Raw genomic sequence first — 16,188 nt, forward strand, 5'->3', positions numbered from 1 at the left:
ATCAGGGTTTGTGCCTCTGATTGACACTTTCAAGAGAATGTATTTGCAGCCATAATCAAGCATAAGTCTGATACCCTCAACTACCTGAAGAAACGTGCTATCTAGGCTCAAATTTGAAGAATGATCGCTTGGCTAGTATAGAAGAGGTCCACTAACACTAGCCAAGTCAGCACCTTGTGGGCAAAGCAAAATTAAAACCGCTTCACATTTATCTTTCAAGACAAAAAGCTGTTAGGACCCTTTAATACCACATTGATTGATGCACCAATGACCCTCACACACCTTGTGTGAAGTTTAGCAGATTTGTATTTAATGTTTTAGTCTTAAAAATTCAATTATTGTCTACAATTTTAAAAGAATTTAAGAAGATCCATTAAAATCTCTGAGAGCCTAAGGTTTAACATTTGACCTTGAAATTCCAACCTGTGAAGATCGATGTATAAATGTTCATGTTACTTTTAATCTGTTGTTTTAACAAAGTTAAAGGATTCAGGGAGAAGCCATTTTACACACCACGTAAAACAAGAGTGAAGGTTCACTTGATTGGTCCCTGGGATGAGAGGGTTGCCCTTTGATGAGAGGCCTAGTAAACTGGGACTGTGTTCTCTGGAGCTTAGAAGAATGAGAGGCGATCTTATTGAAACACACAAGATTCTGAAAGGGCTTCACAGGGTAGACACTGAGAGGATGTTTCCACTGATTGGGGAATCTAAAACACAGATGCACAATCTCAGGATAAGGAGACAATCATTTAGGTCTGAGATGAAGAAAAGTTTCTTCACTCAAAGGGCTGTGAATCTATGAAATTCTCTACCCCAGAGAGTTATGGATGCCCCATCACTGAATATATTTAAGGCTAGGAGAGACAGTTTTTCAGTTTCTTAGGGAATCAAAAAAATATAGAGAACTGGTAAGAAAGCGGAGTCGAGGCAAAAGATCGGCCATGATTATATTGAATGTCGGAGCAAGCTCAATGGGCTGTATGGCCTATGCCTGCTCCTATTTCTTACGTTCTTATATTGTTTGATCTGAGCACTAACGTGTCAAGAAGATATAATAATGTCTATAATGTCATTGGAAATTATTTTAGAATAGAGTTCTAGTGGTGTGTGTGTGTGTCTGTGTGTGTGTTAATTGGATTAAAACCAGCTAGTCTGGAAACTTTGGTGTATAGAAGAGAAGTAGGTTTGAAATGTTAATTAGGCAAACATAGGGAAGTTCGATGGTTAAGTGTAAAGGGGGCAATTTGCCTTTTTAAATATACCATTCAAAAGAATGGGTGAAATATTACACCTAGTCAGAAGAAGTCAAACAATTTGTTTATTTTTCCAAAGCTTACTAATAAAATTGGTGCTGTGAAAGGGTTTTATTGTTAGAAGAGGTAAATTTAAAAAAACCGAGTGATACAATGAGAATTTGCATTCAAAGAGGAAAATATGTATAAAGGAAGAGAAGGCTGTTGGTAAAAGAGGAGGGATTCTAAGCTCTAAAGCCTCCAGCCTGTAAGCCTCAAGCCACTGTCTGCAAGGACTCAGAGCTGAAAGAAACTCATATTGAATTTGACTATCCAGAGTGTGCTTTGCCAGGGGTCTGTTTAAATCTATGGGCAGAATTTTGCAGTCGGTGAGCAGGGGGTGGGGCCCGCTCGCCGACGTGTAAAATGACCTGGGATGATGTGGGGGCGGAACCCCCGACATCATCCCGCCCCATTTAAATTTTCAAGAAGGCGGGCCCACAGCAAAATCAGCTGTGGGCCCGCCGACCTGTCAATGGCCAATTGAGGCCGTTGACAGGATCATTTAAACAATTAAAGGACCTGCCCATCCAACCTTAAGGATGTTAAAAATTTTAATAAAGTTAATCTGTAAATTATGAACATGTCCCATCTCATGTGACATTGTCACATGAGGGGGACATGTTAGGGAATTTTTAAAAAAATATTGTGGAAGTGGAAAGTGGAAGCCATCTCTCTGAGGCTGCACTTAGCCTCAGGGAGATGTATGCTCTTTCGTGCGCACGCGCGAAAGAGCGCACTCTCACTTTTAGGGAATCCGCACAGGAAGCATATAGCGCTTCCCGCCGGACATCATGCTGGACAGGCCTTAATTGGCCTGCCCACGTAAAATGGTGGTGCGGCCTGCTTCGCTGGCAGGGATCAGCTTCCCGCCCGCCAGAGATTGGGTTGGGCCCGCCCGCCCGACAGGCAGAAAATTCTGCCCTACATGTTTTACTGTTGCTTAATGGGGGTGTAACTGAGAGTCAGATTAATTAGGGGATTTTTAGAAGTTATTATAGTAGTCATTTGTAGACATATGTATGTGCTTATAATCTTTTAATTAATAAATGTTTAATTTAGTTTTAGAAAAACCTCTCGAGACTCAGTGGTCTTATTATAACTGAATTCAAAGCCTGCATCTTGAAACATACAAATTGAAAAAAATTGGTTATGACAGTTGTTTCAAGTTTCCCTCTGGGATTTGGACAACTCAGCATTTATCATTGGCTGTGTCATAATGTAACTTCACCGCAAAAATGTTATACTCTATTTTCATTTAAACTCACCTCTTCAGTTGAATCAGCTTTTTTAACCACCGTGCTCATCATTTCATCTGCTGTGACTACCCTTGAGGCAGCTAAGGATTCATCATCGATAACAGTAACTGCATGACCAGGGAATGTGGTATGAACATCCGGGCTCATGCTGCTCACTTCAATAAAATCATGTTTGGGTTCAAAGCCACGTGGCTGTGAATCAACAACGTTAATTCTAGGAACAATGGGAATATCAATGTCTTTTGAAAGGACGGTGGAAGATATGGGACTGGTCACTGTGGCTTCAATAGTGGTATTAGCAACTGGCAAATCATGATGTACTGGTACAATGTTCACATATTCTTCTCTGATCATTTCACTTGTGATCTTCGTCGTGGTCACTTGGCTTGATGAATATAGATTACTTGAAGCTGTTGAAGGAAGTGTGTGATAAGTTGTATGCTCTGCATTGGAATAGCTCTCCTTCAACATGAAGCCACCTAAAAGCAAATAAAGATGGAACAGTTAGATTAATATACATTTCTGATGCAACAATTGTAAAACTGATTAATTCAATATTAGATTATAGTTTTTACCATTCTCTGAAGAATTTCAGCCTCTACAAACAAAGATATTGCTATTATCGCATAGATGGGAACCAACTAGGATAATGAGGAACTGATGTCCTAATCAAATCAGTAAATCTTGCCCAACTTTCAAAAAATTCTTTAATAGGATATGGGTATCATTGGCTAGGCTAGTATTTGTTACCTATCCCTAATTGCCCTTGAGAAGGTGGTGGTGAGCCACCACTTTGAATCACTTCTTGAATCACTGCAGTCCATGTGGTGTAGATACACTCAAAGTGCTGTTAAGGAGGGAGTTCCAGGATTTTGGCCCAGGAGCAGCGATATGGTTCCAAGGTCAGGATGGCGTGTGGCTTGGAGGGTAACTTTCAGGCGGTGGTGTTCCCTTGCATCAGCTGCCCTTGAACTTTGAGGTGGTAGAGGTCATGGGTTTGGAAGTTGATGTCGAAGGTACATGCAAAATAGGAGTAGAAGTAGGTTATTTGGCCCCTTGAGTATGCTCCACTATTCAATAAGATCATGCCTGATCTGTTTGTGTTTCGAGTTCCACATTCCCATCTACTCCTGATAATCTTTTATTCTTAGACAAAAACAGAAAATGCTGGAAAAACTCAGCAGGTCTAGCAGCATCTGTGAAATGAGAAACAGTTAACATTTCGAATCCATATGACCCTTCTCCAGAGCTGAAGAAGGGTCATATGGACTCGAAACGCTAACTCTGTTTCTCTCTCCACAGATGCTGCTAGACCTGCTGAGTTTTTCCAGTATTTTCTGTTTTTGTTTCAGATTTCCAGCATCTGCAGTCTTTTGCTTATAACCTTTGATTCTTGTTAGGCAAGGGAATCAATCGACTTCAGCCTTAAAAATATTCAATGACCCCCACCACCACCGCCTTCTGAGGCAGAGAGTTCCAAAGTCGCACACCCTCAGAGAAAAAAAACTCTCAACATCTCTGTCCGAAAAGGGCAAACCCTAATTTTAAAACAGTGCCCCCTAGTTCTGGACTCAGCCACGAGAGGAAACATCCTTTCCACATCTACCTCGTCAATACAAAGAAACAATGTAAATAGGAGCAGGAGTAAGTCATAAGGTCCTTCAAGCCTGTTCCGCCATTCAATATAATCATGTCTGATCCTCTACCTCAACGCCATACCCCCACTACCCATACCCTTTGATACCTCTAGAGTTCAGAAATCTATCTATTTCCTTCTTAACTATATTCAGTGACTTGTCCTCCACAAGCTTGTGTGGTAGAGAATTCCATAGGCTCACCACCCTCTGAGTAAAGAAGTTTCTCCTCATCTCGGTCCTAAATGGTCGACCGGTACCCTGAGACTGTGACACCTTGTTCCAGACCCACCTACCTCCCCTCCCCAACCAGAGGAAACATCAGCCCTGCATCAAGTCTGTCCATCCCTGTCAGATTTTTATGTTTCAATGAGATCCCCTCTCATTCTTCTAAACTCCAGTGAATACAGTCCTCGTCAGCCCAATCTCTCCTCATACGACAATCCTGCCATCCCAGGATCTTATAGACTTCAATCATGTCACCCCTCACTCTTCTAATCTCCAGTGGAACCAAGCCCAGTCTGTCTAACTTTTCCTCATTAGATAACCCACTCATCCCAGGCATCAATCTAGTAAACCACCTCTGAACCACCTCCAATGCATTTACATCCTTAAATAAGGGGACTAAAACTGCACACACTGGCCAGAATTTTCGGCTCAGCGAGGGGGAGGGGCCTGCTCACCAAGGCATAAAATGATGCGGGGTGACGTCGGGCGTGCTTCCCGACATCACTGCGCGTCATTTAGATTTTCAGTTCGGCGGGCGCGCAGCCAAATCGGCTGCGCACCCGTCGAACTGTCAAAGGCCTATTAAGGCCATTTAAAAGCTAATTAAGCCAATAAACTGAGCTGCCTGTCCAACCTTAACATTGGCGGGCAGGCGAAGAGCCCAGGCGGCCTTTACATTTTTCATGGAACCTCATCCACGGGCGGGATGAGGTTTCATGAAGTGTTTATAAATTGAATAAAAATTTTTGTAAAAATTCATTGACATGTCCCAGCTCATGTGACACTGTCACATGAGGAGGGCATGTCTTAAATTTTTTTCTTTTCTTTGTTTAGCTTTTTAAAACTTAAACTGAAAGAGCGCAGGCCCCGACTCAGGGAACCCTCCCCCCCTCCGCCCGCACAGGGAGCACTCAGCGCTTCCGGGCGCGTGTCACGCTGGGTGGGCCTTAATTGGCCCACCCACGTAAAATGGCAGCGCGGACCTGATCGGGGGTGTCGATTGGGTTTGCACCTGCCCCCACACAGCCCCCTACAATGGGGGGAAAATTCTCCCCAATATTCAAGATGTGCTCTCACCAATGCCCTATATAACTGAAGCATAACATTTTTACTTTTATGTTCAATTCCTCTCGTAATAAAGGATAGCATTCCATTAGCCTTCTTGATTACTTGCTGTACCTGCATACTAACTTTTTGTGACTCCTGCAATAGAACACCTAGATCCCTCTGTACCTCGGAATTCTGTAGCCATTCTCCATTTAAGTAATGCTCTGCTTTTCTATTCTTCCTGCTAAAGTGAAAAACTCCACATTATACTCCATCTGCCAAATTTTTGCCCACTCACTCAACCTATTTATATCTGTCTGCAAACTCCTTATGTCCTCTTCACAATGTACTTTCCTACCTATCTTTGTGTCAACTGTAAATTTAGCTACCATGCCTTCACTCCCCTCATCTAAGTCATTGATGTAAATTATAAAAGGTTGAGGCCCCAGCACTGACCCTGCAGGATTCCACTTGTAACATCCTGCCAATCAGAAAAAGACCCATTTATGCATGGTCTCTGTTTTCCACCAGACATCCATGCTAATATGTTACTCCCTACACCATGGGCTTTTATTTCCTGCAATAACCTTTGATGTGGCACTTTATCAAATGTCTTCTGGAAATCCAAGTACAGTACGTCCACAGGCTCCCCTTTATCCACAGCACATGTTACTCCGCCAAAGATCTCCAATAAATTGGTTAAACGTGATTTTCCTTTCACAAAACCATGCTGACTCTTTCAGATTGCCTTGAGTTTCTATAACCTCCTTAATGATTGATTCTAACGCTTCCCTACGACAGATATCAAGCTAACTGGCCTATAGTTTCCTGTTTTCTGCCTCCCTCCTTTCTTGAATATTTGCTACTTTCCAGTCTGATGGAAGCTTTCCAGAGCTTTGGCGAGTTCCTGTAGTGTATCTTGTATATGGTACTCACTGCTGCCACTGTACATCGGTGGTGGGGGAAAAAATGTTTAAGGTGGTGGATGGGGTGCCAATCAAGTGTGCTGCTTTGTTCGGGATGGTGTTGAGCTTCTTGAGTGTTGTTGGAGCTGCAATCATCCAAGCAAATGGAGAGTATTCCATCACACTCCTGATTTGTAGATGGTGGACAGGCTCTGGAGTGCCACAAGGTGAGTTACTCATCGCAGAATTCCTAGTCTCTGTCCTGGTTTTGTAGCCACACTATTCATATGGCTGGTCCAGTTCAGTTTCTGGTCAAAGGCAACCCCTGAGATGTTGGTAGAGGGGGATTCAACGATGGTATGTCAAGGGGAGATGGTTAAATTCTCTTTTTTAAGAGATGGTAATTGCCTGTCACTTGTGTGGCATGCATGTTACTTGCCACTTATCAGCCCAAGCCTGAATGTTGTCCAGGTCTTGCTGCATAAGACACAGGCTGCTTCAGTATCTGAGGAGTCATGAATGGTGCTGAGCATTGTGCAATCATCAGCGAACATCCCCACTTCTGACCTTATGATGGAAAGAAGATCATTGATGAAGCAGCTGAAGATGGTTGGGCTGAGGACACTACCCTGAGGAACTCCTGCAGTGATTTCCTGGAACTGAGATGATTGACCGCCAATATCATAGGGTCATATAGTTATACAGCACAGAAACAGACCCTTCGGCCCACTGTGTCCATGTTGGCCATTAAGCACCTATGTATTCTAATCCCATTTTCCAGCACGTGGCCCATAGCCCTGTATGCTATGGAGTTTCAAGTGCTCATCTAAATACTTCTTAAATGTTGTGAGGGCTCCTGCCTCTACCACCCCCTCAGGCAGTGTATTCCAGGTTCCAACACCCTCTGGGTGAAAAAATGTTTCCTCAAATTCCCTCTAGACCTCCTGCCCCTTACCTTAAATCTATGCTCCCTGGTTATTGATACCTCTTTGAAGGGTAAAAGTTTCTTCCTATCTACTCTATCTATGCCCCTCATAATTTAGTATACCTCTATCAGGGTCCCCCTCAGCCTTCTCTGCTCTAAGGAAAACAACCCTAGCCTATCCAGTCTCTCTTCATAGCTGAAACGGTCCAGCCCAGGTAACATCCTGGTGAATCTCCTCTGCACCCTCTCCAGTGCAATCACATCCTTCCTATAGTGTGGCGACCAGAACTGCACACAGTACTCTAGCTGTGGCCTAACCAGCGTTTTATACAGCTAGTTAGGCCACAGCTGGAGTACTGTGTGCAGGAGGGTGATACAACACCCAGAACCATCTTCCTTTGTGCTAGGTACGACTCCAACCAGTGGAGAGTTTTCCCCTTGGTTCCAATTTAATTCAGTTTTGCTAGGACTCCTTGATGCCACACCTGGTCAAATGTTGCCTTGATGTCAAGGGCAGTCACTCTCCTCAAGTTCAGCTCTTCTGTCCATGTTTGGACCATGGCTGTAGTGAGGTCAGGAGCTGAGTAGCCCCAACAGAACCCAAACTGGGCGTCAGTGAGCAGGTTATTGCTGTGTAAGTGCCGCTTCATAGCACTGTTGAAAACACCTTTCGACTCTTTGGTGATGATCGAGAGTAGATTGATGGGGCAGTAATGTGCTGTGTTCGATTTGTCCTACCTATGGTTGACGGGGCATACCTGGGCAATTTTCCACATTGTCAGTCAGATGCCAGTGTTGTAGCTGTACTGGAACAGATTGGCTAGGGGCCCGGGTAGATCTGGAGCACAATCATCAGTACCAATCCTGGAATGTTGTCAGGGCCTTTGCAGTGTCCAGTGCTTTCAGCCATTTCTTGATATCACGTGGAGTGAATCGAATTGGCTGAAGACTGGCATCTGTGATGCTGGGGACCTCAGGTGGAGGTCAAGATGAATCATCCACTTGGCACTGCTGGCTGAAGATAGTTGCAAATGCTTCAGCCTTGTCTTTTGCACTGATGTGCTGGGTTCCCCCATCATTGAGGATGGAGATGTTTGTGGAGCCTCCTCCTCCGGTGAGTTGTTTAATTGTCCACAGCCATTCATGACTGGCTGTGGCAAGGCTGCAGAACTTATTGATTATCTAATTCCTTGCTTGTGGGATCACTTAGCCCTGTCTATCACTTACTGCTTCTGCTGTTTGGCATGCAAGTAGTCCTGAGTTGTAGCTTCACCAGGTTCACACCTCATTTTTAGATATGCCTGATGCTGCTCCTGGCATGCCCTCCTGCACTTTCATTGAACCAGGGTTGATCTGCAGCTAAAATGTGGGATAAGCCAGTCCTGGGTTAAATGGGGGATATGCTGGATCATGGTGTTACAGACTGCGGTTGAATACAATTCTGCTGCTGTTGATGGCCCACAGCACCTCATCAATGCCCAATTTTGAGTTGCTAGATCTGTTCCAAATCTATCCCATTTAACTTGGGGGTAGTACCACAATGGAGGCTCTCCTCAATGTAGATAAACTTGTTCTACCAGCAGTGAAAATTCCATAAATCAGCGAACTCCAATCATCTGGTGTCTTAGAAGTAAGTGGTCACTGCTGAATAGATCAAACACTAACTTCCAAATTCTATCATCACAAACTCTGAACTGAGGCTGCAGCAAATCAGTTTGGGTAGACCATTCATACACAAACTTCAGCCAGTGTGTGTGGTAAGAAGTTCTATGTTTCCAGGTGAAATAAAAACAGAAAATGCCGGAAAAGCTCAGCAGGTCTAGCAGCATCTGTGGAGAGGGAAACAGAGTTAACATTTCGAGTCCATATGACCCATCTTCAGATTTCCAGCATCCGCAGTATTTTGCTTTTATTTATGTTTCCAGGTGTTTTGACCCCTATTTGGGCAGAGTGCTTGCACATTTAACTAGACTCAAGCAGCGCCTTTGGTTTTTAATTCATTCATGGGATATGGGTGTCGCTGGCTGGGGCAGCATTTACTGCCCAACCCTAGTTGCCCTTGAGAAGGTGGTGGTGAGCTGCCTTCTTGAACCGCTGCAGTCCATGTGGTGTTGGTGGCACTTTGTGAACAGGAAAGATTTCAGAAGCCTAGAGCATCTAATAAACACCCACCTGGCATAAATGTTACTGCAACTATGCAATTCTTTGTTGGCACATAATCATGCTCATACTCCAGTAAAGGTTGTAATAGAAATTGTACAAACATTTGACAATACATATCCATTACACCATTACAAGATGGTGCCCCAGCCAAGGAGGACAATTAAATTTTGAGCCAAGGCCTAGGCTTAGGCTTGAGGAAAATACATTTAGGCTAGGCTTCACCTCTGCGAATGAGCATAATTCCTCTGTTAGATATAAAAATTCCCATCCTATGTATTTTAATTGAGTGAGGGTGAAAGGGGAGGGGAAGACCATAAGACATAGGAGCAGAAATTAGGCCATTCGGCCCATCGAGTCTGCTCCGCCATTCAATCATGGCCGCTAGGTTTCTCAACCCCATTCTCCCGCCTTCTCCCCGTAACCTTTGATCCCCTTACCAATCAAGAACCTATCTATCTCGGTTTTAAATACACTCAATGACCTGGCCTCCACAGCCTTCTGTGGCAATGAATTCCATAGATTCACCACTCTCTGGCTAAAGAAGTTTCTCCTCATCTCTGTTCTAAAAGGTCTTCCCTTTACTCTGAGGCTGTGCCCTCGGGTCCTAGTCTCTCCTACTAATGGAAACATCTTCCCCACGTCCACTCTATCCAGGCCTTTCAGTATTCTGTAAGTTTCAATCATATCCCCCCTCATCCTTCTAAATTCTATCGAGTATAGACCCAGAGTCCTCAAATGTTCCTCATACGTTAAGCCTTTCATTCCTGGGATCGTTCTCGTGAACCTCCTCTGGACCCTCTCCAGGGCCAGCACATCCTTCCTGAGATACGGGGCCCAAAATTGCTCACAATATTCTAAATGTGGTCTGACCAGAGCCTTATAAAGCCTCAGCAACACATCCCTGCTTTTATATTCTAGTCCTCTCGAAATAAATGCCAAAATTGCAATTGCCTTCCTAACTACCGACTCAACCTGCAAGTTAACCTTAAGAGAATCCTGGACTAGGACTCCCAAGTCCCTTTGCACTCCAGATTAGTTAAGGTCACAGAATGAGAAGATCCCACAAGAAGTTGGAAATTCCTTTGTTGTAAATCATTTATTTTCTGTTTATTCCCTTCCCTGCTCCTTACAGGAAGACTCAATATAATGCATTTTTCGTGGCGTACCTCATATGTTGGTGGCCCAGTCATAGAATTATATCAATGACAATACATTTGCAAACAACCAGTTGGACAACACTCAATCTTCCTTCCTTGCAGCAACAGTTATGCTCTGGAAAGGACTCAAGCCTTTTGTTTTGGTGATGGTGGGGAGAGATGGGGTGGAGGGGGTGAATAGGATGATAATGGAGATACCAACAATTTCCTGTCATTCTGCAGTCTGTGGCATGAAATCTTACTTTGTGCCACTTTTCGTCGGTAATGATTTTAAGAAGAGTCAATTGCGGCTGAACTTTATCTGCAAATGAATTTATAATTTTAAATCAAACACCTAGAACCATTATTTGACACAAAAAAGGACACTAACCACCAGAACCGGAACCAGAATAAAAGTCATCATCTTCAGAATCTGTGCCGGACCCTTCCAGTTCATCATCAATCAAGGCTTCAGACACCTTTGTTGGAGTGATTGCCTATTTCAGAGAAGACAGTATTAATATTGTGGATTTTAAAAATAAAAGGAATATTTCATTTTCACAATTGAGGATTAGTCGCACAGATTTTCTCATGTCCCTGCCTACACGCGGGTTTGGATTTTGGCTACTATTTCAGAGTAAAGGAGATGAAGAACGTAACAAAAGAGCACTTGCCCAAAACAGCTTCGTTTCGCCTTATTTTTCACACTATTAAAGCGTCATATACCAACGAAAAACACGTTTTATGGATTTTTGAACAACAGCTTTCTGAAGAAAGTCCTAAATACCCTCTCCATTCCAGTAAGATAAGGGACTTGAAGTGGTTAAATCTCCTTTGAGGTTTTGCATCGGAACAAGCCTAAGTGAAGTACAATAGGCTAATCTGTTCCACAGTATTTACCACAGTTCAGTTGCAGACATTAAATAAACCATTTCAGACGAAGTACTGGTAATTAACATCATACTGACTAAGCATGCAATGTATGTGGTTTCACTTCAAAACTAGTACCTTCCTGTTTACTGAATCATTTTCCCTTCCGCCTCCAAAACACATAAGAAGCTACATTGGCTGATCACTTTTTTGGGGTTTGCGCAGAGAGAAAAAAAAATCTGACATTGGTTAATCCTTAGTTTGATGTAGGATTCTTCAGAGCAGAACCCAAAACAGCTTTTGAAAAGGAAGTGGAGAAGTATTTGAAATAGGTTATGGGAAAGGAAAGCGGACTAAGTGGATAGTTCTCTCAGATGTAAAGGGCACTAGTACTGGGGAAACTGAAAAAGCTTTTACTTTTGGCATCAGATATCAGCATCAAGCAATTCCAAGTCAGAAACAACTGGCCAGCTGCAGAAAACAGCCTTCACTATTCTACTCCAGCATCAACACCTTTGTAGTAACATTGAGCACCCTTATTCCTCCCCTTGCCTTACGCCATTTTAACCAAACATCCTTATAGGAGATTTTATGCAAATATTAAGATGGTTATACGAGGGGCTGAATGGCCTACTCCTGCTCCTATATCCTATTTTACCAATGTATACAATACAGCCTTTAGTTTTAAAATTCATTAATTTATTTCAGACTCAAAACCTCTTTGACCCACTTGGATTAAAACATAGCACTGTACACACAGTGAGCTGTATAACACCAGGGTCATGCAGTACACTTTCAAGCTTTATCTTTGTGTACACGCATCTGTCAGCAAAGTGTTTCTACAACACACTGAGGGACTTTCATAACATTCTGACACCTTCACCTAAAGTTTCAAAAAAATCTCATCAAATCTATTTTAGGAGTTGACATGCCATTATCAATGCTTGTAGAAATCATGATACTAGAGGTTTCTTAATGTGCTGTATGCCCACAAAGCTGGCCTTAAAAAAAAGTGTTTTATTATTTAGCAGGTTAATTTATTTATATGAAGGGAGAGGAGGGAAGACAGTACAATTTGAAGTGCTTTTAGAAAGATAATATTCCTGGAACAGTCTGGACAGAAAATTCACAGTGCAACAGCACATTACACAAGATACTTCTCTATTGCAGTGTGTTGAACAGAAATTAAAATCATTTGACTGCAGTTTCAGAGGGTTTCATCTCTGCTGGAAAGGTGCTATTGAAATCTATTAGGAGCCTGTTCACATCCTACTTAATAGTAGGGATAGGAAATTGACTGTCTTCATCCAGATCATCTCCAAGACTGTGTCAGGATGCCATGTTGCAAAACTGCAAGTTCACCTTTTGTGCTCTTGCTTATAATCAAATATGTTTCCTGGAGGCTGCCAGGCGTCTATGGTGCAGTCGATGAGGTAACATTGTCCATTACTGCCCAAAGGTACTAAGGTCAACTGCAACATTATTATCATGGTTAACCCAGCAAAACCCAGGGATTGAATTTGGCAGCTTTTTAATCTGTGAAACCCAGCTCTAGAACATATTGTACACGTGTCCACTAAACCAGAGCAGATGCAGCAGCTCTAGTTATTGAATGGCTTTAAATATCATCACCTCTCAAATGTTATAATCTAATTGCAGGGATCATTACTTGGACTTTGAACAGTTTTAATATCGCCTCATGGCCACCTGTTTTGCACTGCACAGAACAGGTATTACACCCAACATACTGTTACTGATAGAAACAGCCTCTTCCACTTTATGGACAATGGGAAAACCTTGCAATTATAAAGTGGCATTCATATAAAGGGAGCAACAAACATCACGGATGTTTGTGTATTAGCTATCAAGTTTGGAGGACAATATGTTACAGACTACTCCAGACAAGGTTTCGGCAATCACTGGCAAAGCTGAATTTTTAGTGCCTAATGTTTCAAAACTAATTTTGTATCTTAATGCAAGAATTACAATTCCTGTGTGTTGTACGTTGAGGAAGAAAAACACCCTGGTTCCTAAACAAGCTCAGTAAACTACCCAGAGCAGATTATATGAAGAAAGTACTTGTATTTTATGGAACAACCATCAAGGACTTGGCATGTCCCAAAGCGCTTTACAGGCAATTAATTATTTTTGAAACATGTTCTCTGTTTTAGTGTAGGAATGTGGAGCCAATTTGCACACAGCAAGGTCCCATAAACAGTTATGAGACAATGACTAGAAAATGTGTATTTTTAGTGGTGTTCGTTCTTCAAGAGACTCAACATAGGCCTCCAGAATTCAAAACTATGAAACAATCTCGAAAGCTGAAGTTGTATAGCCATAGTAAAAGAATCCAATCCTCTGCAAACATTAAACTGGGATACATATGACATACTGGGTTAATATATTTTATACCATTTAACAATAAATAAACTTTGTACTCCAAACATTCTCTCCTTCTGCAAATACTTTCAGTACATGTGAATGGTAACTTAGTTGTGCAAAGTAAGGAGTGGCAATGGACTTCAGACTAAAGATTAAATCATATCCTGATCATGGTTAGGAAAAATGGAGTTGGGGAAGCAGCAAAAAGATGAAGTAAAATAAGTGTAAGATCACACATGAAAACTAGAAAAATGAGGCCCAAGGACTAATTGAACTCCATTCAGAAGTACAGGTCCCATCTTTGACCTCTTCTTTTGGGGAAAAGGCTTTACCCTCGACTTAGAGCACCAAAAAGGTAGTTACTCTTGTAAGACACAAAAGGTCAGAATTAAGGCTACAATGTTGAAGCATTACCTCAAATGGACAATTCCTATTACTGTGGAATCTCTATTGCGAGTACAGAATCATCCCTTTAAATTCCAGAATGAGCTCTACTGGAAAATGAATGTCCCAACATCATCGCACCACTCCTGCGATACTTCACTCAGTGGGCGTGTGCGAGAGGCAGCAGCGGGTCTGCTGACAATTAAGAGGCCTATTAAGGCCCTTAACCAATTTATTATATCAAATTTTTCACTGGCCATCCAACCGTTCGGTTGGTGGGCAGGTGAATAGGCCAAGCGGCCTTTGCATTTTTTGTGAAACCTCATTCACGGGCGGGGTGAGGTTTTGACCAGTGATTTAAAAAAAAACTTTTAAAACTCGTTTTTAACATGTCCCCTCATGTGACAGAGTCACATGAGGGTACATGTTTCCTTAATTTTAAAATCCTTATTTGTGAAGTTAAAGATCTTCAGCATGCAATTGCGGTCGGGGCCTGATCGTGGGCGGTGGGGCCATTGCGCGGCCGCTCCTGGGCCATCCAATGAGGGGAAAATCAATCCTGCTTGTTTCAAAGTTGAGTTCTGGAGATGAATGGACAATTTCAAGCATTGCCGTTGATCTAATATACACACAGTTGTCAACTTATCAGAGAAATTTGATTAGATATCTACAGTAACAACTAATTATCTCTACTTTGGTTCACAGGGAGCTCTGCCAAGTGACTGGCACCCTCAGCCAGCCAGTCCCTCAGCTCCTTCTACGTCCTCACCTCCAGCTAAGAGGACTCCTCCTCCAGTGAAGAGCTGGAAATAAGCAGCCTGGAAGACCCGTCATAGCACTTGCCCGCACCCTCCACCAGCGCGGAGACCTAGATCTAGAGCAGGCTTGGGTGTCCACAGCAGGAGGAGGCAGGTTCAGCCAAGCTCCCGGGCAATTGTAGAACTGCTGGGGAAGAGGCATATGTGAGGTCCGAGTCAGATGACGAGCCTCTGGATTCGGCCTTCCAACTCATCCTGGAGAGTCAGCAGGAGGTGGGGGGATATCATGCAGAGCTGTTGGAAGCCATCAACAGAGTGGCTCACGAGTCGGAGGACTGCGCCCGCCTGATGAAGTGGTGCCCACATGTGCGCGTATGGAGATCTCCATGAGGAGGACGGCAGATGCCATGGAGGCCCTGGTCCAGCACAGTGCGAAGATGCGCACAGACTTGTACTCCATCACAGCAGCCATGGGCAAGTTCCTGCAGTGGCAACACGAGAGGGAAATGGCCCACCTCAACGTCCCTCCAGGTGGTCCTGCCCTTCAAGGAGTCAGGCCAGGGCCCTTGGGCGCCAAAAGGGAGGAAGAGCGGCAGCTGGATGCCCCTGGGTCATCCACTTAGGAGTCTCAGAGGCTGTCCTCTCCCTCTGAATCTCCTTTGCCTGTGACCCCCTCAACCTCATCCTCTGTCACTGCAGAGGGAGCAGCTAGCCCACATGAGGGCAGCCAGAGCAAGACGGGGCCCTGAAGGCCTCAGCTCTCCAGAGAAACCACACCAAAGTCATCAGAGCCAACCATTGCACAGGCTGTCTTCATCCCTGCTGTGGATGTCAGGGCAAGGCCTAGAGAAGTAAAGAATTTCTGATCACAAGTGGTTGCACAGGTGAACACATTGTCACTTTATAATCTGAAAATATATTCACTTTCACTGAATAATGTGTAATGGTGCCTTTCAGCTTCGTTGACAGGCTTCGCAAGTCTTCCCCCTGCATTCCAGCATCCCACCGCTCCCCTCTCCCCCCCTACCAGCCAGAACCCTTTTCTTTCGGGGAAGCCCAGGTGAACATACACATTCCCTACTTTCCTGAGAATCCCACCCCCATCCACGCTAACCTCCCCGACCTCCTCGTTCCCACCTACAGGGGCCCTGTCTGCCTCCGAGTCCTCACAAACTACCCTCGCCAACCCTTTCACCGCTACCA

General features: G+C 43.6%; 1 protein-coding gene across 1 annotated transcript in view; it reads right to left on the minus strand.

The window, feature by feature from the left end:
• The window catches only part of LOC144680497 (uncharacterized), a 63,736-nt gene that overhangs the window by 10,557 nt on the left and 36,991 nt on the right, over positions 1–16,188 (minus strand). The window contains exons 2-3 of the mRNA XM_078541524.1: positions 10,983–11,088; positions 2,563–3,032 (exon numbers count right to left, since the gene is read on the minus strand). Coding sequence (XP_078397650.1) covers positions 2,563–3,032; positions 10,983–11,088 — 576 coding nt within the window. The remainder of the gene's footprint in view (positions 1–2,562; positions 3,033–10,982; positions 11,089–16,188) is intronic.

The sequence above is a fragment of the Cetorhinus maximus genome, chromosome 5 (assembly GCF_964194155.1).
Source record: "Cetorhinus maximus chromosome 5, sCetMax3.hap1.1, whole genome shotgun sequence".
Classification (NCBI taxonomy): Eukaryota; Metazoa; Chordata; class Chondrichthyes; order Lamniformes; family Cetorhinidae; genus Cetorhinus; species Cetorhinus maximus.